The sequence below is a fragment of the Anolis carolinensis genome, unplaced genomic scaffold, assembly GCF_035594765.1.
Source record: "Anolis carolinensis isolate JA03-04 unplaced genomic scaffold, rAnoCar3.1.pri scaffold_15, whole genome shotgun sequence".
Lineage (NCBI taxonomy): Eukaryota > Metazoa > Chordata > Lepidosauria > Squamata > Dactyloidae > Anolis > Anolis carolinensis.
This window is the reverse complement of record NW_026943826.1, coordinates 6,648,402-6,670,644: the sequence shown is the minus strand read 5'-3', so window position 1 is coordinate 6,670,644 and position 22,243 is coordinate 6,648,402. Positions and strand designations below refer to the sequence as shown.

Below are 22,243 nucleotides of genomic sequence, written 5' to 3'. Positions count from 1 at the left end.
ATAAATAGAGTAAAATAATAAATATAATAATAATACCAGAGTGAAATAATAAATGTATTAATACAGTAGTGTCTCACTTATCCAACATATACCGGCCGGCAGAACGTTGGATAAGTGAATATGTTGGATAATAAGGAGGGATTAAGGAAAAGCCTATTAAACATCAAATTAGGTTATGATTTTACAAATTAAGCACCAAAACATCATGTTATACCACAAATTTGACAGAAAAAGTAGTTCAATAGGCAGTAATGCTACGTAGTAATTACTGTATTTACGAATTTAGCACCAAAATATCACGATATATTGAAAACATTGACTACAAAAATATGTTGGATAATCCAGAACGTTGGATAAGCGAGTGTTGGATAAGTGAGACTCTACTGTAATAATAATAATATAGGAAAATAATTCATGTAGTAATAAATAGAGTAAAATAAAAAAAATATTATAATAATACCAGAGTGAAATAATAAATGAATTAGTAATAATAAAAATAGAGTAAAATAAATGTAATAGTAGCAACAATAATAGAGAAAAATAATAAATGCAATACCAATAATAATAGAGAAAAATAATAAATGTACCATATATTCTCGAGTATAAGCTGACCCAGATATAAGCCAACCCTCACCCAAGTATAAGCCGAGGGGGGCTTTTCCAGACTTAAAAAAAGGGCTGAAAAACTAGGCTTATACTTGAGTATATACAAAAAAAGCAAGGCTCTGGAATGGAAATCTAGGAGATCTGACCCCAAGGCCACCAAAGCCTGGCCTTCCCTTCATTTCCCAACTTCCAGCCACAGCCACCACACGTACCATTGGCCCCGGGTTGTCAGCGAACGCCCTGTCGAAGGCCTTGATGTGCTTGAACTCAAACATGTTCCTCTGGACAAAGGTCTTGCGGATCTTCTGGTTGGTCCAAGTGATGAAGAGCTTGTAGTAGTGGTTGGCCTTCTCCGTCAGGCCCATGGAGAAGTAAATGGGTGCCTTGAGGTTCATGCGCTCCCTTTGGTGGAAAGAAGAGGGAGAAACAAGTCAGCCTTGGCAAGCTTCTCTCATGCAGTTATATCCTCAAATGCAGAACAGAGATCTGGAATGGCTTTGAAAAGAAGCTCCTTACCAGAAAGTCTCCAGCAAAATGCAAAGCTCCTGAGCGCGTCCCAGCGCAAACACCGGGATGAGGACCTACAATCGGGGAAAAGGACACAGAGTTTTGAAGGACTGTTTCCACAAGGCTGATGTGACCCATAGTGTTGGTTTCCGAATAAAAACCTCATGTTGAGCCACACTTCTGTTTCATGATTCAGAAACCTACTGCTTTCAATGTTATTTCTGTCTCTAGTACCAATTAAAGGCAGCATGCCCAAGAACACAAGTGAGATAAGCTTGTAGCTTCATTTGTTTATCTATTTACTACATTTATATCCCACCCTTCTCACCCCAAAGGGGACTCAGAGCATTTACAAATTATATGTACATACAATATATTATTAGCACAGCATAATATTAGCATTATATATTACTATATTGTACTAGACCACTAAATGATTAGTAATATTACATGTAAAATATAATATATAATTAATACTATTATATGGTATTACAGTAGAGTGTCACTTATCCAACATAAACGGGCAGGCAGAAAGTTGGATAAGGGTGGTAAATTTCAGAAATAAAAACAGATACAGTAGAGTCTCACTTAACCAACATAAACGGGCCGGCAGAACGTTGGATAAGCGAATATGTTGGATAATAAGGAGGCATTAAGGAAAAGCCTATTAAACATCAAATTAGGTTATGATTTTACAAATGAAGCACCAAAACATCATGTTAGACAACACATTTGGCAGAAAAAGTAGTTCAATATGCAGTAATGCTATGTAGTAATTACTGTATTTACGAATTTAGCACCAAAATATCACGATATATTGAAAACATTGACTACAAAAATGCATTGGATAATCCAGAACGTTGGATAAGCGAGTGTTGGATAAGTGAGACTCTACTGTATATGGTACATTTATTATTTTTCTCTATTATTATTGGTATTATTACATTTATTATTTTTCTCTATAATTGTTGCTACTATTACATTTATTTTACTCTATTATTATTATTATTATTAATAATACAGTAGAGTCTCACAACAACAAAACTACAGGCCCCCCAACCTCGAAATTAGACAACACAACCCATCATCCATGCCTCTAGGCTGATACAACAAAAAGAAAAGAAAAATAAAGTCCTAATTAGAGAAAGATTATCTAATTTGAACTGGATTATATGGCAGTGTAGACTCAAGGCTCTTCCATTCAGCTATATAACCCATGTATAATCTTATATTATCTGCTTTGCACTGGATTATCTTGATTCCACACTGCCATATAATCCACTTCAGTGTGCATTTTATACAGCTGTGAAGAAGGGGCCTCATATAATCCAGTTCTAAGCAGATAATATAAATTATCAATATACAATATACAATTCCTCAATACTTTATTTCCCATACCACCATACTTCGCCACAGCAACGCGTGGCCGGGCACAGCTAGTAAGCATATAAAACAGCAATGTAAGTTTTTTAAAAAAGAACACACACACATAAAATCACGTCTAATAAAATTGTAAAATCCCTAATACGCAAAAGAAAGCAAGAATTTTTATCTTGGGAAGGCCTGGGTATGTTGGAATGATTCCACTGCCTCACTTTTTTTTCTTATGCAAACTATCAAGGATATTTTAAGCAAAGAGCAGGTATTTATCACCTTTCCTCCTCGTTCTATGGTTTCATGGACTTTCTTTAAGAAGTCTCTCTCTCTGCAGCGTTTAGAGTCTCGAATCGTTGTGGCATAAGTGGACTCCGAAATGAGCAGGTCGGGGCGGCATTTATCAATCCAGGCAGCTCTGAAAAATATAAACAGAACAGGATGAGCCCTTGGGTAATAATAATAATAATAATAATAACAACAACAACAATAACAAATACTTTATTTTTATATCCCGCCTCCATCTCCCCGGACTCAAGGCGGCTTACATGAAGACAAGCCCGATCCAACAGAGATTAAAACCAAACACAAATTAAAACATATCTCAATTAAAATCAAATGACATTTAAGCAGGACGATAACATAAACACTGAGACACAAGCAGAACATACTATAAAGTGAATGCTCAAAGTACAGTAGAGTCTCACTTATCCAACACTCGCTTATCCAACATTCTGGATTATCCAACGCATTTTTGTAGTCAATGTTTTCAATATATCGTGATATTTTGGTGCTGAATTCATAAATACAGTAATTATTACATAGCATTACTGCGTATTGAACTACTTTTTCTGCCAAATTTGTTGTCTAACATGATGTTTTGGTGCTTCATTTGTAAAATCATAACCTAATTAGATATTTAATAGGCTTTTCCTTGATGCCTCCTTATTATCCAACATATTCGCTTATCCAACATTCTGCCTGCCTGTTTATGTTGGATAAGTGAGACTCTACTGTAGTCTCTTCCTAGCTAGAGATATCAAGGTTGGAGAGGTAATTCAAGTCTTTTTTATACCTGAGAAAAATTGAAAAAAAATGGATCACAGAGCAATTATGAACACAGTGCCTTTGGGGATTTTGACAACTCTGGTCCATTGAAGCACCATTTGCAGTTAGGCCTTCCCTTTGCAAAGTCCTTAAAATAAGCAGTGAATAAAAGGCCTCTTTAAAAGAACCAATAAGCCCCTTGTTTTTCCCAGATACTACCTAAGAGATAGGTAGTAACCCCCCAATGGTGCAGCGGATAAAAGTGCTGAATTGCTGAACTTGCCGACTGAAAGGTCAGCGATTCGAATCCGGGGAGTGGAGTGAGCTCCTGCTCTTAGCCCCAGCTTCTGCCAACCTAGCAGTCTGAAAACATGCAAATGTGAGTAGATCAATAGGTTCTGCCCCAGCTTTTGCCAACCCAGAAGTTCGAAAACATGCAAATGAGAGTAGATGAATAGGTACTGCTCCAGCGGGAAGTCATGCTAGTGGCCACATGACCTTGGAGGTGTCTACGGACAATGCCGGCTCTTTGGCTTAGAAATAGAGATGAGCACCAACCCCCAGAGTCGGACATGACTAGACTTAATGTCAGGGGGAAACCTTTACCTAAGAGATATCTTAATTTTATTGGTAAGATAAATTCTATATGACTTCTTGTTTTTGTGTGTTTTCAAGTTGTTTCTGCCATGGCAGCCCTAAGGCACAATGGTAATGTGATTGTCTTGGCAGGTTTTGTTCAGCAAGGGTTTGTCTTTGCCTTCTGCTCTGGTTGACAGAGTGTGACCCACCCAGGACCATTTAATGGGTTTCTGTGGCCGAATAGGTTTCAAACCCTGGCCTCCTAAGAGTCCCAATTCAACAATACATCATGCTGGCTCTCCAGAGGAACATAAGCATAAAGTACAACAAAAAAGTTCAATCTACAATGAAAATGTTATGATCAATTTCGTAGACTGGATTATTTACTTATTTATTTATTTATTATTTCTTACCCCAAGTGTCTGTCCGGAGTCATGTTATAGTCACCCTTATGGAAAGAAGAAAAACGTCTCACTTACATTTCAGATTATGTTTTCATTTAAAACAGTTGTGGGTCGACTATTGGGGGGAAAATTTAGGACCTTATGATGTGTTTATGCTGCTAGACTTTATTAAAATTAATATTAATATTATACCTTATTAACATTATTAATGGATAATATTGCCAAGCACTTGAAAATCTCCCAGGCAGTGAGCAGCCAGTCTTTGAAGCTACAAGGCCACTAAATGCTAATCAAGGTGGCCAATTGCAACATTCACACCTGCCTCCAATAGACAAGAGTTCTTTCTCCCACTCTGGACATTATTACACAGATATATAAACCCCACTTGCCGAGTTTTCAACAGACCTCACAACCTCTGAGGATGCCTGGCATAGATGTGGGCGAAATATTAGGGGAGAATGCTTCTGGAACATGGCTATACAGCCCGGAAAACTCACAGCAACCCAACTTGGAGTAATGTTCATTTAAGACACACAAAAAGATTAAGAAAGCCTTAAAGGGTTTAAGTACATGGTCTCAAATTGGAGACAATGTACAGTAGAGTCTCACTTATCCTACATAAATGGGCTGGCAGAATGTTGGATAAGTGAATATCTTGGATAATAAGAAGGGATTAAGGAAAAGCCTTTTACACATCAAATTAGGTTATGATTTTACAAATTAAGCACTAAAACATCATGTTATACAACAAATTTGACATAAAAAGTAGTTTAATGCTATGCAGTAATGCTATGTAGTAATTACTGTATTTACGAATTTAGCACCAAAACATCACGATGTATTGAAAACATTGACTACAAAAATGCGTTGGATAATCCAGAACTTTGGATAAGCAAGTGTTGGGTAAGTGAGACTCTACTGTACTTAAAGGAGGGTGATTATTAAATACTCTGCTAATCTATTACAAGATTTAAAAAGGAAAAAGTATATTATCTTTTTATGTGCAGGGGACAGGACTGTGGACGGCACCTTCCACTATTATGATTCTGCAAGGTTATATTATATCTACTTAATATTAAAATCATTTTGAATTCTGATCCAGTTCTCTGGGATTTTAGCTACTACTCCTAATCTGGTGTCATCTGTCATAACATATACACACACACATACACATAAATTTGCATTGAAAAGCTCAGTAAAACCACTCTTTTCATTCACCAGCCACTTAAAGAACAATAAAAAAGAGGCTAACCTACACGGAGGAGTGCCATCCACCAACCTTGTCTCTCTAAGCCTTACAGAATCTAGGATATGCAACAGGGCCTCAGATGTTGTACATAAATTAACAGAACACTTTAAAAGAAGACATATAGTGCCATAAGAAGTGAGTCTGGTTACTTACAGTATAAACCACGGACTCACAGCCAACTTTAATCTGGAACATGGCCGCTCCAAGGACATGCCCGGCATAATAGGCTTTGATCTCCAGCTCATCATCCACCTGCAATGAAAAATATATGTATGCAGCGTTAACAAAAATGACAAAAACGAGCACTCCTCAGAACACCATTTATCATTTATTAGAATTCACAATAAAAGGTTCTGTTGGGTCACCAATATCAACGTATAGTTAAAACAATTCCACTTGATGGAGATTCTTCCAACCCCAGAGAAAGGCAATCACTCTGTGCCAAAGAACCCATGATCCATCAAAAGCAAGAATAAATAATAATAATAATAATAATAATAATACTTTATTTTTATAACCCTCCTCCATCTCCCCGAAGGGACTCGCTGCAGCTTACATAGGGCCAAGCCCAGATAAAACAGCAAACAACATATAATAACAAAAAATATAGGCAGAAGGTAAATTATCATTCTAAACATAATAATAAATCCAGAGGTTGGCATTGGCTCCCTACCTGAACAGTCTGATGAAGATGGACAGCCACCACTTTCTTCATGCAGTCTTTAATCATTTGGGAGGTGAAGAAGTTGGTCTCGCCTTTCTTGTCCACTGTGATTTTCCGGAAATCCTCCAAGAGAATGGGGCAGATGGCTTTGGTTGGGTGGGTCATGTAAATGGGTCCGTCATAGCCAACCATCTCGCTGAAATAAGGAAGGGCGCCACAGTGGTCCAGATGAAAATGGCTGGGAAGGAGAAAAACTTAAATGTTAGGAAGAACCTCCGGACAGAACAGCTGCCTTGGAATGTGGTGGACATTTTCAAGCAGATTCTAGATGGTCATCTATTGGGATGGCTTGGATTGTGTCTTCCTGCATGGCACAATGGGGTTGGACTGAATGATCCTTGGGGTCTCTTCCAACTCTAGGATTTTATTATTATTGTATTTGATGATTGTGATGGTGATGATGATGATGGAGTCTTCTTAGCACAGATCAATCCCAATAAATAAATTTGTTTTATGGGAGGTTGGGCAGATAAGTCCATTGCATGAAAGTTGCTTAGTAAACAACCTCTTAGGATGCCTGCCATAGATGTGGGTGAAGTGTCAGGAGAGAATGCTTCTGGAACATGGCCATACAGCTCAGAAAATGCACAACCACCCAGTGATTCTGGCCATGAAAGTCTTCAACAATAAATTATTCTTAAAAGATTGAAACATATATACATACCTGATGATTAAGCAGTCTAAGAAGTCGGTCAGCCTTCCGTTCTGAGTGATGTATGAGAAATCAGGAAACCGCCTCTAAAACAACAACAACAATATATATAATAATAATATTTTGGATTTATTACTCGCCTCTCTTTATGGCTCGAGGCAGGGCACAACATAGTTAAAATACATCATTATGCTAAAATACATTTTGTAAAAGCACATATTATGTTTTATTCTTTTGTATTGTTGTGTATTGGCATCGAATTCTGCCACTTTTGTAAGCCGCCCTGAGTCCCTTTGGGTGAGAAGGGCGGGATAGAAATGATGGAAATAAAATAAAATAAATAAATACTGAAACATAACACATATGAATATATGCGTATGTATATATATATATATATATATATATATATATATATAGAGAGAGAGAGAGAGAGAGAGAGAGAGAGAGAGAGAGAGAGAGAACAGAAGAGTAAGTGTTTACGAAGGGGAGGCTAGAATTTCAATTTCACTGACTGGTTTGAGAACTGGTATGTCAAAATCCATGATGTTAAAACAAAAGGAAGCCAAATTTTAATCATGAACAAACAAAGAAATGGAAGGTAACCCTGGCTACCACTTACATCATCATTGTAGCCCATGTGCATCCCGCAATCCAGCATGACATTCTTCCCTGCAATGGACACAAGGATGCAGCTTCGGCCCACATCTTGGCCCGCTCCTGAAAAGACAAGGGGAAAAGAGGTTAATACAGAATTAATAATAACAATAACAATAATAATAATAAACTTTAATCGTATGTCCCCAAGAGGATTATCTGAAGTCTTAGTAACTATGCAGAATCATAATATATAATATATAATATATTGTATATACTTACAATAGATAATAATATTATAATGTAATACAATATTATACTAATAATTATATAATATTAATTATATATTATATATTAAATGTAATATTATTAATAATATTACCATATAGTACAATATAGTAATTTAATGCTTATATTGTGCTATGCTAATAATATATTGTATGTACATTTGATTTGTAAGCCGCTCTGAGTCCCCTCCGGGGTGAGAAGAGCGGGATATAAATGTAGTAAATAAATAAATAATAAATCACAGGCGATACACACATCAGAAGCCTCCTTGAGATTAGCAATATACTTAGTTGCCCCTGGCAAGCAACGAATTCATATATGTGTGAATGTGCTGAGGGAGGACTCCATCCCTCTTCACTTGGAGAAAGCAGACCAGTCCCCTCGGGGAGATAGGGCGGAATACAAATAAAGTTTATATATACAGTAGAGTCTCGCTTATCCAACGTAAACAGGCTGGCAGAACGTTGAATAAGCGAATATCTTGGATAATAAGGAGGGATTAAGAAAAAGCCTATTAAACATCAAATTAGCTTATGATTTTTCAAATTAAGCACCAAAACATCATGTTATACAACAAATTTGACAGAAAAAGTAGTTCAATACGCAGTAATGTTATGTCGTAATTACTGTATTTACAAATTTAGCACCAAAATATCACAATGTATTGAAAACATTGACTATAAAAACGCACTGGCTATCCAGAACCTTGGATAAGCGAGTCTTGGATAAGTAAGACTTTACTGTGTGTATATTACTTTAGTACTTATTTATACTTTTTGTACTGGCCTGCTATGAAACAAACAGACAACATTTTCATTGTACGAAACAGCAAAGAAGTGCCAAGATTCACATTCCTCACCTAAAGGGGTGACTTTTATTTCAGGCATGTTTAAAGCGCGAGGAAACCTCCAATGTCTAGCTGCAAGGATCTCACAAAACTGTTCTAGAGATAACCCAATTGAAGAGTCTGATGTGGAAGACTATTCAAGATGTCCTGTGGTGAGACAGAAAAGGAGAAGAGTGAAATACACTGTAGAATTAATGTAGTTTGGCATCACTTGAACTGCCACAACTCAATCCCTCATAGACCTTCCTCTTCCTTCCTTGTGAAACTGTTGGGCGAGGTCATGCCAAGTTTTTAAGTTCGGTGCCATCTCTACGCAGATGACACTCAACTCTACTACTCTTTTCCACTGAATTCCAAGGACCAGTGCCTGGCAGATGTTGTGACAATACCAAAAAGCAAAACAACAAGTAGTCAACTGTTATACACAATAGTTTGTTTTTTTTCGTGTCAGGAGCAACCGGAGAGACTTGGCCGTCTGCAAGGACATTGCCCAGGGGACGCACGGATGTTTTGATGTTTTATCATCCTTGTGGGAGGCTTCTCTCATGGCCCCGCATGGAGCTGGAGCTGACAGAGGGAGCTCATCCGCGCTCTCCCCGGGTGGGATTCGAACCTGGCAGCCTTCAGATCAGCAACCCAACCTTCCAGTCACAAGGCTTTTATTATACACAATAGTGTTATACAGTATATAAGACAATTTAATCTAGAAATAAAAAGCTGAACAAGGATATATAATGGTACAATATCCAATAGTGCAGTTTTTTTAAAATAGATTATACATATAGTCAGAGTTTTTGTCTCCACTCATATATACAGTATTTAAGTCCTGTTAGTAATTTTATATATTCCTGGTGGAAGTAGTTCAAACTGTCAGACTTATATCTTCACTCTTCTGTATTGTCTTATAGTTGGTAAACGATGGTAAACTTGTAGAGTCTGCTGAATTTTATCTTACAGTTTGTATATTACAGTAGAGTCTCCTTTATCCAAGATAAACGGGCCAGCAGAAGCTTGGATAAGTGAATATCTTGGATAATGAGGAGGGATTAAGGAAAAGCCTATTAAACATCAAATTAGGTTATGATTTTACAAATTAAGCACCAAAACATTGTTATACAACAAATTTGACAGAAAAAGTAGTTCAATACGCAGTAATGTTATGATGTAATTACTGTATTTACAAATTTAGCACCAAAATATCACGATATATTGAAAACATTTGACTACAAAAATGGCTTGGATAAGCGAGGCTTGGATAAGTGAGACTCTACTGTAGTTCAATACACAGTAATGTTATGTTGTAATTACTGTATCTACAAATTTAGCACCAAAATATCACGATATATTGAAAACATTTGACTACAAAAATGGCTTGGACAATCCAGAGGCTTGGATAAGAGAGGCTTGGATAAGTGAGACTCTACTGTATGTTCAGACTCTAATGTCCTAATATTTTGATGTTGATGTTTTATGCTGGTTTGTATGTTTATACTATTTTACCTATTTTACATTGGTTTAATTATGCAGTATTTTTTTGTATGTTGAACCTGGGCTTGTCCCCATGTGAGCCCCCCCAAGTCCCCTCTGGGGAGATGGGAGCGGGTATAAAAATAAAGTTATTATTATAATAATTATTATTATTAATGGAAGTGTTTAAGAAAAGTCTCTGTAGGAATGAATAAGATACTTGAGGGGTCCTTGGGAAAGTCTCTACAAACACGCCTATCTGTATTTTATAATGTGTTTTATGAATACTGAAGTTAATAATAATTTTTAACTGATTTATATTGCACTGTATAATTTTTATATATGTGTTTTTTGTAAGCCGCCCTGAGTCCCCTGTTGGGTGAGAAGGGCGGGATATAAATATTGTAATAAATAATAAATAATACAAAGAACCCCAGTCTTGTAAATCTTTGTTTTGGGGAAAATCCCTTCAGGATTCTTCACAAGTGTTGTGAGACTCAATACATTCCTTAATAAGCAATAACAGACAACATAATAGATATGCCAAAGGCACCCGATAACACAAAAAGACAATAAAATAATTATACATATTATACATATTTCAACAGACAGAGTTGCGTGCATGTACAGTAGAGTCTCACTTATCCAACATAAACGGGCCGGAAGAATGTTGGATAAGCAAATATGTTGGATAATAAGGAGGCATTAAGGAAAAGCCTATGAAATATCAAATTAGGTTATGATTTTACAAATGAAGCACCAAAACATGTTATACAAAAATTTGACAGAAAAAGTAGTTCAATATGCAGTAATGCTATGTAATAATGACTGTATTAATGAATTTAGCACCAAAATATCACGATATATTGAAAACATTGACTATAAAAATGCGCTGGATAATCCAGAACGTTGGATAAACGAGTGTTGGATAAGTGAGACTCTACTGTAGATATGCCAACGGCACCCGATAACACAAAAAGACAATAAAATAATTATACATATTTCAACAAACAGAGTTGCATGCATGTAGTTAGAGGTTGTGACGATGCCTGCCATAGCTGTGGGCGAAACGTCAGGAGAGAATGCTTCTGGAACATGGCCATAGAGCCCGGAAAACTCACTGCAACCCAGGACATGAAAGCGTTCGACAACAAAATTATTATTATTTTCATCTTTCCTTTTCTTTCTTGTCTTTTCTCTTCTTTTCCTTCCCTCATGAAGCTCTATAGGAACCTTTGGGGATCAAACCAACATACAGTAGTCTCACTTATCCAACATTCACTTATCCAACGTTCTGGATTATCCAATGCATTTTTGTAGTCAATGTTTACAATACATCGTGATATTTTGGTGCTAAATTCGTAAATACAGTAATTACTATGTAGCATTACTGTATATTGAACTACTTTTTCTGTCAAATTTATTGTATAACATGATGTTTTGGTGCTTAATTTGTAAAATCATAATCTAATTTGGTTTTTAATAGGCTTCTCCTTAATCTCTCCTTATTATCCAACATATTCGCTTATCCAACGTTCTGCCGGCCCGTTTATGTTGGATAAGTGAGACTCTACTGTAGTTAGAGGTTGTGACGATGCCTGCCATAGCTGTGGGCGAAACGTCAGGAGAGAATGCTTCTGGAACATGGCCACAGAGCCCGGAAAACTCACTGCAACCCAGGACATGAAAGCGTTTGACAACAAAATTATTATTATTTTCATCCTTCCTTTTCTTTCTTGTCTTTTCTCTTCTTTTCCTTCCCTCATACCTTTCCCTCATGAAGCCTTTGGAAATCAAACCAACATGCATACATTCACTTTCAGACAGATAAATAGCTATACATTATGTCTTCCATTTCTGTTCCAGTTGCTTGAGAGTTCCAGTTAACTTAAATTTGGTTCCGTCTGGGTCTCACTGAGGGAAAAAGACGCCACAACAATGAAAGAAGTTCACAAACAACCAACCTAGGCCGCGTTTCCATAACAACCGGTCCCCTCACCTGCTTTGCGACGCCATCTTGGCTTTCCCCTCCAGGGCGCGCATGCGCACTACTGACCACCTTCCGTTTCGGGGACCTGCGTGAACTAAAGAACCTTCGCGCATGCGCAGTCTATCACAGGAGGAAAATGCCCTCAGAAGCCAGAAGCCGCTTTCGAGCTCCTATTGGCCGTCGCGGCTTCGAAAGACGTCAATGATTCGTCGAGAAGGGAAAAGTGGGCGGGACTGAGGCTTCCATTGGTTTACACTTCACTGGACTTTCTTGTTGGGTCAGGAAGGAGGAAGACATTGCTTCCCTTGGTAAATCCATATGAAATCTTAATATAATTAATAATATAATTATATTTATTTCTATCCCTGTATAGAAGACGTATCATAGCTATTGTGATTTTATTTACTTAGATCCATATCATAATAGTCCAGGTATTCTCAATATTGTGATTATTTCTACATAAATATATTAATATTGTGCTCATATTATATATATATATATATATATATATATATATATATATATATATATATATATATATATCCATATGATATACTAGTGGAGGTATTAGTAATACTGTGAATATTTTATATCCATGTAATAATAGTCAAATGTATTATTGATATAATAATAGAGGTGTTGCTGATATTGTGAACATATATCCATGTAATAATAATGGTATTATTATTATTATAGGTAATAAAGGTATTATTATTATTATGTGTGTTCATAATACTATTGTCATTATTTATATCCATAAAATAGTAGTCTAAGTATTATTACTATTATATATATATGTCCTATTAATATTGACATTATTTATATCCATAAAATAGTCTATTCTTTTTACTATTATATATATATATGTCCTATTAATATTGACAGTATTTATATCCATATAATAGTAGTTTAAGTATTATTATTACTATTATATACATGTCCTATTAATATTGACATTATTTATATCCATATAATAGTAGTCTGAGTATTATTATTACTATTATATACATGTCATATTGATATTGTCATTATTTATATCCATGTAATAGTAGTCTGAGTATTATTATTATTACTGTATATACATGTCTTATTAATACTGTCATTATTTCTTCTGTCCATGCAATAGTTATTATTAAAATTGTCATTATTTATATCCATATAATAGTCATTTAAGTGTTATTATTATTACTATTATATACATGTCCTATTAATATTGACATTATTTATATCCATATAATAGTAGTCTATTATTATTGCTATTATGTGCATGTCTTATTAATACTGTTATTATTTCTTCTGTCTATGTAATAGTTATTATTAAAATTGTTATTATTTATATCCATATAATAATAGTGTAAGTATTATTATTACTATTATATACATGTCCTATTAATACTGTCATTATTTATATCCATATAATGGTAGGTGAAATATTATTATTACTATTATATACATGTCCTATTAATACTGTCATTATTTATATCCATATAATGGTAGGTGAAGTATTATTATTACTCTGATATACATGTCCTATTAATACTGTCATTATTTATATCCATATAATGGTAGGTGAAGTATTATTATTACTATTATATACATGTCCTATTAATACTGTCATTATTTATATCCATATAATGGTAGGTGAAGTATTATTATTACTATTCTATACATGTCCTATTAATATTGACATTATTTATATCCATATAATAGTACTTTAAGTATTATTATTACTGTTTTATACACTGCACTAAGGAGACCAGGGCTGTTTCAATTTGGAAAATATGGTTATTTTTATATCCACATGATTGAGGTATTATTAATATTATGATTATTTGTTTACATCCATGTCATAATAGCCGGGGTATTATTAATATTGTGATCATTTATTTATATCCATGTAGTAGAGTTCTATGGATGGGCATTTGAATTCTGTAATTTCTTTTGCCACATTGGGAAGAGAAATCAATCTCCTTCGGGAGAGATAAAGCAGGGTAAATGTAAATATTATAATAATAGTTTAAAATGCAATGTTTTCAAGTTCAACTGACTGAGCATAATATGGGAGGGGGCAGAGACCAAACATCCTTGCAATTAGATAAAATATTGATTAACATTATGAATTATTAACCACATGAGTATTAGTTTGCACCATTTACTTATTATTTATGCAAGAACTGCCCTTTAAACCCAGTTTGTGGCAGCTTAAGCCAAGGATAGAGCAAGAGGAGAAAGGAGAAAGTAGGACACTTGAAAAGCAGCAGGGAAAATGGGAAAGCAGACCCAATGGAAAGCATTGGAGGATGTGAACTAGACATTGTGCAAAGCCATTTCCATTGGGTTGTTGTATGTTTTCCGGGCTGTATGGTCATGTTCCAGAAATATTCTCTCCTGACGTTTCGCCCACATCTATGAGGTTGTGAGGTATATGTACATGGGAAGGCTGGCTGGAATCCTATGTCGCAGTTATGAATGCATCACAGAGTTAAGCGCCCATGAGTGTTGTGTATTCTTAGTCCCTGCGTCAACGGACCTAAGGACTTCACAACCTCTGAGGATGCCTGCCATAGATGTGGGCAAAATGTCAGGAGAGAATGCTTCTGGAACATGGCCAGACAACAACCCTGCGATCCCGGCCATGAAAGCCTTCGACAAGCCATTTCCGTTGTTTATCTGCTTGTTTACAATTTACGAACGACCCGTCTTCTTTCAGAGCCCCGCCATGGCTACTGGGGATGATGGGCACGGCCTGAAGGAAGTGCTGGTCACTTTTAAGAAATGCCTTACAGACAATCAAGAGGTCCTTCTGGATCCGTACCTAGAAGGCTGGAAAGGCCTTGTGAGGTAAGACTAAGAGGCACGGTTGGTGGTCGGAATTAGATTTTCTGTTCTCTATAGAGGTGGTATTTCTGCTTGAACCGCAGTCCAAAACACATGGGAATCAATCTGTTCCAAAGCTCATCTTGTGATGGAAACAAGGAGCTGAGATTCAAGGTACACCACACTCTGCGGCAGAGAGTTCCACTGCTGAACAGCTCTCACAGTGACTTCAAACCACAGTCACCCCTGTGATATACTATCACAGATTCTCTGTGCCTTTCCAGGACACAGACTACATTAAATAAGTCACCAAACTTATTTAAAACCGACTCAAAATGAACAATGGAGTCTCCTTGATCCCATCAACCTGGAATCAATCTTCCCTGTGCCTTATCAGAGCACAGACTGAGATTTGAACTAAACCTGGAACCTGGCTGCCGATAAACTGCCGGGCCCAATACAAGGTGCAGATTTTGACCTATAAAGCCCTATACGGCTCGGGCCCTACCTATCTCTGTGATCGCATCTCCTCCTATGAGCCAGTGTGGACCTTGAGATCATCCAGGGAGGCTCTTCTCGCGCTCCCACCACCGTCTCAAGTGCAGCTGGTAGGGACGAGGGAACGGGCCTTCTCGGCAGTGGTCCCCCCGGCTCTGGAATGCACTGCCACAAGAGATCAGGCAATCCCCTACATTATCCAATTTCCGTAAGGAATTGAAGACCTGGTGGTGTCGGCAGATTTTTGAGTAATTACATTGGAATACCGCTAAAACATCATGTTTAACAATAAATTTCTGGGCCTGAATATATTGCACAAGATTTCTCTAGCCTAAGATTATACATTTTAATATATATTGGGTTTATGGTTCCCGTCCCCTTAATCAGGTCATGTAAGTGTTATTTATTGCTATAATTGTATTATTTTACTTGCTTAATAATGTGTTATGTTGTTATGTAATGTTGTGTTGTTTTATGATTGGAAACCGCCCTGAGTCCCATCCTAGAGATAGGGCGGTATATAAATAAAGTTTTATTATTATTATTATTATTATTATTATTATTATTATTACTACCAGTCTATTCCCTGTGACTCTCAGATCACAGACTGACATTTGAACTTCCCTGGTTCTAACCACCTCAGAACCAGTCTTTCCCTGTGATTCTTCCGACCACAGACTGAACTCTTTAAAACATTCCTTCCTTTTTCATCCCGCTAGCTCCGCCCCTTTCTTGCTAGCTTCAAAATACAGTAGAGTCTCACTTATCCAAGCCTCGCTTATCCAAGCCTCTGGATAATCCAAGACATTTTTGTCATCAATGTTTTCAATATATCATGATATTTTGGTGCTAAATTTGTAAATACAGTAATTACTACATAGCATTACTGCGTACTGAACTACTTTTTCTGTCAAATTTGTTGTGTAACATGATGTTTTGGTGCTTAATTTGTAAAATCGTAACCTAATTTCAATTGTAATAGGCTTTTCCTTAATCCCTCCTTATTATCCAACATATTCACTTATCCAACGTTCTACCAGCCCGTTTATGTTGGATAAGTGAGACTCTACTGTACTTCCCCTCATATATTGATCCATGGCCATCATCATGTCTCCTCTCCGCCTTCTCTTCTGAAGGCTAAACATGCCCAGCTCTTTAAGCCACTCCTCATAGGTCTTGTTCTCCAAACCCTTGATTATTTTAGTTGCCCTCCTCTGGACACATTCCAGCTTGTTCTAATGTTTTCCTTTGACTGTATGACCCTTGTGGTCTCTTCCAACTCTAATTCTCAATGTACTGTAGTTTTCTTAAAATACATCCATACATCAATACCTTCAATACTCTTATATTTCATTCTTAATTCATTGCATCAACTATATAAATATACAGTAGAGTCTCACTTATCCATGCTAAACGGGCCGGCAGAACATTGGATAAGTGAATATGTCGGATAATAAGGAGGGATTAAGAAAAAGCCTATTACACATCAAATTAGGTTATGATTTTACAAATTAAGCACCAAAACATCATGTTTAACAATAAATTTGACAGAAAAAGTAGTTCAATATGCAGCAATGCTATGTAGTAATTACTGTATTTACAAATTTAGCACCAAAATACCACGATGTACTGAAAACATTGACTACAAAAATGCGTTGGATAATCCAGAATGTTGGATAAGCGAGTATTGGATAAGTGAGACTCTACTGTAAATTAGATTCCTAGCATCCTAGAGTTAGAAGAGACCTTGTGGCCATCCAGTCCAACCTCATTCTGCCAAGAAGCAGGAAAATCGCATGCAAAGCACCCCCGACAGATGGCCATCCAGGCTCTGTTTCAAAGCCTCCAAAGAAGGAGCCTTCACCACACTCCGCGGCAGAGAGTTCCATTACTGAACAGCTCTCTCTCACAGTTATTAAGTTCTTCCTCATGTTCCGGTGGAACCACCTTTGCTTTAGTTTGTGTCCTAGTCTCTAGGGCAAAAGTCATCCTCCCTATTACAGTAGAGTCTCACTTATCCAAGCCTTGCTTATCCAAGCTTCTGGATAATCCAAGCCATTTTTGTAGTCAATGTTTTCAATATATCGTGATATTTTGGTGCTAAATTCATAAATACAGTAATTACAACATAACATTACTGCGTATTGAACTACTTTTTCTGTCAAATTTGTTGTATAACATGATGTTTTGGTGCATAATTTGTAAAATCGTAACCTAATTTGAATTGTAATAGGATTTCCCCTAATCTCTCCTTATTATCCAACATATTCACTTATCCAACGTTCTACCAGCCCGTTTATGTTGGATAAGTGAGACTCTACTGTACTTCCCCTCATATATTGATCCATGGCCATCATCATGTCTCCTCTCAGCCTTCTCTTCTGAAGGCTAAACATGCCCAGCTCTTTAAGCCGCTCCTCATAGGGCTTATTCTCCAAACCCTTGATTATTTTAGTCGCCCTCCTCTGGACACATTCCAGCTTTTCTAATGTTTTCCTTCGACTGTATGACCCTTGTGGTCTCTTCCAACTCTAATTCTCAGTGTATGTTCTCCCACCGTAGGTTTCTGAACACCATGGGCTCGATCTTCTCCTTCATCTCCAAAGACGTTGTGACCAAAATCCAAATCATGGAGGAATTCCGGAGCAGCGAGCGGAAGGACAGCTACGTCAGCCTCCAGTCCATGGTGAGTTATGAGCTCTCCAACGACCTGGTGGACTTGAAGAAGCCCGGGGACCACCCTGCGTCCGGCTGCCGGACCATCCTGCGCCTGCACCGGGCGCTCCGCTGGCTGCAGCTCTTCTTGGAAGGCTTGCGGACCAGCGACACGGACTCCCGGACCTCGGTGCTGTGCACGGACGCCTACAACGCCTCCTTGGCGAATTACCACCCGTGGATCATCCGCAAGGCCACCACCGTGGCCTTCTACACCCTGCCCACCCGGGACGCCTTCCTTGAGAACATGAAGGTGGGCACCCACGAGGAGGCGGTGGAGATGCTGGGAGAGGCCTTGCCCAGCATCTGCGAGGTCTACGACGTCACGCAGGCGCTCTATTCCCAACACAACCTCCTCGACCTCCCGTGAAGCACCGGCAACAATCATTCCACATCTCCGTCGAAATCAGAGATCCTCTTGCTGTAAAACCAGCCTTTTCCCGTCTTATGCTTTCGACTTCACCTCCCATCGGCCCCTGCGGTCAGAGTCCAAAACATCCCGAAGGCACCAGATTGGAGAAGACTGTTCTCCTCAGAGGGCATTTTCTTATAAAACCAAACCTTGCACTTAAAGTTGGCTTTAGGACAGTTCTCTCCCAACCTGGCTGTTTGGAAACCTTGCCTTGAACCACCTCCCCAAGCAAACATTTGGTCGGGAGGCCTGGGAGTTGTAGTATTTCCAAACATTTGGAAGTTGGATACAGTTGCTGAAAAGGTCTCACATACAATCTCTGTATCTGTTTCAATATCCAGATCATTTGGATAATCCATGCGTAGCGGGCTTTTGCTGAATATCTAAAGATTTCCCACCCCATAAATAATCAGAACTTTGATATATGTGTAATTCCATGCCAAGGGGTCTTAAATCTACCAAATTCCAAAAAGAGTCTACCTTAATATGCTTGTGAATGGTATCATCTGAAAAAGGAAATTCTGCTCTACAAGACTGATACGTTTTTGTTTTGCAATGCGACCATTAATAATAATAATAATAATAATAATAATTAATAATTAATACAGTAGAGTCTCACTTACCCAAGCTAAACAGGCCAGCAGAAGCTTGGATAAGCGAATATCATGGATATTAAGGAGAGATTAAGGAAAAGCCTATTAAACATCAAATTAGCTTATGATTTTACAAATTAAGCACCAAAACATCATGTTATACAACAAATTGGACAGAAAAAGTAGTTCAATACGCAGTAATGCTATGTAGTAATTACTGTATTTATGAATTTAGCACCAAAATATCACGATATATTGAAAACATTGATTACAAAAATGCGTTGGATAATCCAGGACGTTGGATAAGCGATTGTTGGATAAGTGAGATTCTACTGTAATCAGAACTTTGATATATGGGTCATTCCATGCCAAGGGGTCTAAAATCTACCAAATTCCAAAAAGAGTCTACCTGAATATGCTTGTGAATTGTATCATCTGAAAGAGGAAATTCTGCTCTACAAGACTGATAGGTTTTTGTTTTGCAATGCGACCATTAATAACAATATTTATTATTATTTATTTATTTACTACATTTATATGCCACTCTCCTCACCCCGAAGGGGACTCAGAGCGGCTTACAAATCAAATGTACATACAATATATTATTAGCATAGCACAATATAAGCAATTAAATTACTATATTGTACTATATAATTTTATGGTAATATTATTAGTAATATTACATTTAATATATAATTAATATTATATTATATTGCTAGCTGTCCCCGGCCACGCGTTGCTGTGGCGAAGTATGGTGGTATGGGAAATAAAGTACAGTAGAGTCTCACTTATCCAACATAAACGGGCCGGCAGAACGTTGGATAAGCGAATATGTTGGATAATAAGGAGAGATTAAGGAAAAGCCTATTAAACATCAAATTAGGTTATGATTTTACAAATTAAGCACCAAACATCATGTTATACAACAAATTTGATAGAAAAAGTAGTTCAATACACAGTAATGCTATGTAGTAATTATTGTATTTACGAATTTAGCACTAAAATATCACGATATATTGAAAACATTGACTACAAAAATGCGTTGGATAATCCAGAATGTTGGATAAATGAGACTACTGTATTGAGGAATTGGTGGTAGTTAAGGTAAAGGGTCCCCTGGGCTGAATGGGTTGCTAGGAGATCAAGTGAACAGAGCTTAGCCTTCTAACTGGCAGCAATTGGATAAAAACAATTATTCCTCTCCCTCTAATTAGGACTTTATTTTTCTTTTCTTTTTGTTGTATCAACCTAGAGGCATGGATGAGGGGTTGTGCTGTCAATTTTTGAGGTTGTGGGGTGTTTACTTTTATTGTTTTGTCCACTGCTGTGATGCCATTACTCTTTTATATATATATAGATTAATTAGTATAATATTGTAATACATTATAATATTATTATCAATATTATAAGTACATACAATATATACAATATAATAATAATAATAATAATAATAATAATACAGTAGAGCCTCACTTATCCAAGCTAAATGGGCCAGCAGAACCTTGAATAAGCGAATATCTTGGATATTAAGGAGGGATTAAGGAAAAGCCTATTAACCCCCTTCCCTAGCCCCGCCCTTTAGTCTCAAAAGGCCTCTCAGGAGAGGTATAGAGGCTCAGCCCTGTCTCAGGCTCTTAGAAGGAGCCCCGCCCCCTTCCCTAGCCCCGCCCTTTAGTCCCAAAAGTCCTCTCAGGAGAAGTATAGAGGCTCAGCCCTGTCTCAGGCTCTTAGAAGGAGCCCCGCCCCCTTCCGTAGCCCCGCCCTTTAGTCCCAAAAGGCCTCTCAGGAGAGGTATAGAGGCTCAGCCCTGTCTCAGGCTCTTAGAAGGAGCCCCGCCCCCTTCCCTAGCCCCGCCCTTTAGTCTCAAAAGGCCTCTCAGGAGAGGTATAGAGGCTCAGCCCTGTCTCAGGCTCTTAGAAGGAGCCCCGCCCCCTTCCCTAGCCCCGCCCTTTAGTCCCAAAAGTCCTCTCAGGAGAAGTATAGAGGCTCAGCCCTGTCTCAGGCTCTTAGAAGGAGCCCCGCCCCCTTCCGTAGCCCCGCCCTTTAGTCCCAAAAGGCCTCTCAGGAGAGGTATAGAGGCTCAGCCCTGTCTCAGGCTCTTAGAAGGAGGCCCCGCCCCCTTCCCTAGCTCCGCCCTCCGTGTCCCAACAAGGACCTCAGGAGAGGTAGATTCCCAGCCCTATCTCCGGCACTTGGGAAGAGGCCCCGCCCCTCTCCTGGCCCCGCCCCCGTGTCCTAATAGGTGCCATCACTTTGGGAATCACTGCCTTAAAGGGAAAGGCAGAGTCACATCATGGAACGTTGTATGTTGTCATGACTCTGTGACCCCAAATTAGCAGCATAATCCACATCGATAGCATGGGGCACAATGTCCTTATCATCCTTGGAGTGCTGGATGCTCGAACAATCGTTTCTGAATGTCTCTTGTGTTGTTAGTCATGTTGGCAGGGGGATTCTGGGAGTTGCAATCCAAACTCAGGGCAGCTGTTAACTAATTAATCACTGGAATTGCAAAGAAAGACGAATGAACATTTGAGAAGGAAATATTGACTAACTGTCCAAGTCTTTGAAAATATTCTTTCCATTGCACAAGATTTTTAGAATCATGACAATCGTGTGTCTTGCTTTTGTGGAGTGTCACTTTTGTCATAATCCACCAGTTTTGGGACACAAATCAAAACAATCTGTTGCATTTTTGTGTGTTGTCTTTCACAATTCATCTTCAATCGCCGATGGGAGGGAGGTGGCGGGTGGTGCCGAAGCAGGCTGCCAAAAAAAGCATTTGCACAATTATATTATGGGTTGGACGCATGCACTGTGATTTGTGTACATTTTCTCTCCCACAATGTTTGGATTGAAATAAATGTTTTCAGTCACGCA

At 37.9% G+C, this 22,243-nt stretch overlaps 2 protein-coding genes across 3 annotated transcripts in view; one reads left to right on the top strand and one right to left on the bottom strand.

Annotated features, from left to right (window-relative positions):
* Nucleotides 1-12,437, bottom strand: part of ints11 (integrator complex subunit 11) — a 25,819-nt gene extending 13,382 nt beyond the window's left edge. Inside the window, exons 1-10 of one of the 2 annotated variants that reach the window (XM_008122822.3) lie at nucleotides 12,338-12,437; nucleotides 8,884-9,018; nucleotides 7,762-7,859; nucleotides 7,155-7,228; nucleotides 6,440-6,668; nucleotides 5,920-6,018; nucleotides 4,527-4,561; nucleotides 2,767-2,905; nucleotides 1,123-1,187; nucleotides 819-1,008 (exon numbers count right to left, since the gene is read on the bottom strand). In XM_008122822.3, coding sequence (XP_008121029.1) covers nucleotides 819-1,008; nucleotides 1,123-1,187; nucleotides 2,767-2,905; nucleotides 4,527-4,561; nucleotides 5,920-6,018; nucleotides 6,440-6,668; nucleotides 7,155-7,228; nucleotides 7,762-7,859; nucleotides 8,884-8,911 — 957 coding nt within the window. In that variant the 5' untranslated portion in view covers nucleotides 8,912-9,018; nucleotides 12,338-12,437. Of the gene's footprint in view, nucleotides 1-818; nucleotides 1,009-1,122; nucleotides 1,188-2,766; nucleotides 2,906-4,526; nucleotides 4,562-5,919; nucleotides 6,019-6,439; nucleotides 6,669-7,154; nucleotides 7,229-7,761; nucleotides 7,860-8,883; nucleotides 9,019-12,302 lie in introns of both variants that reach the window. The other variant, XM_003228931.4, reaches the window with a different exon arrangement.
* Nucleotides 12,398-22,243, top strand: cptp (ceramide-1-phosphate transfer protein). The gene is made up of 3 exons (XM_003228930.3): nucleotides 12,398-12,636; nucleotides 15,039-15,169; nucleotides 18,206-22,243. The coding sequence occupies exons 2-3, from the start codon at nucleotides 15,048-15,050 to the stop codon at nucleotides 18,726-18,728; spliced, it is 645 nt and encodes a 214-aa protein (XP_003228978.1). The 5' UTR covers nucleotides 12,398-12,636; nucleotides 15,039-15,047; the 3' UTR covers nucleotides 18,729-22,243.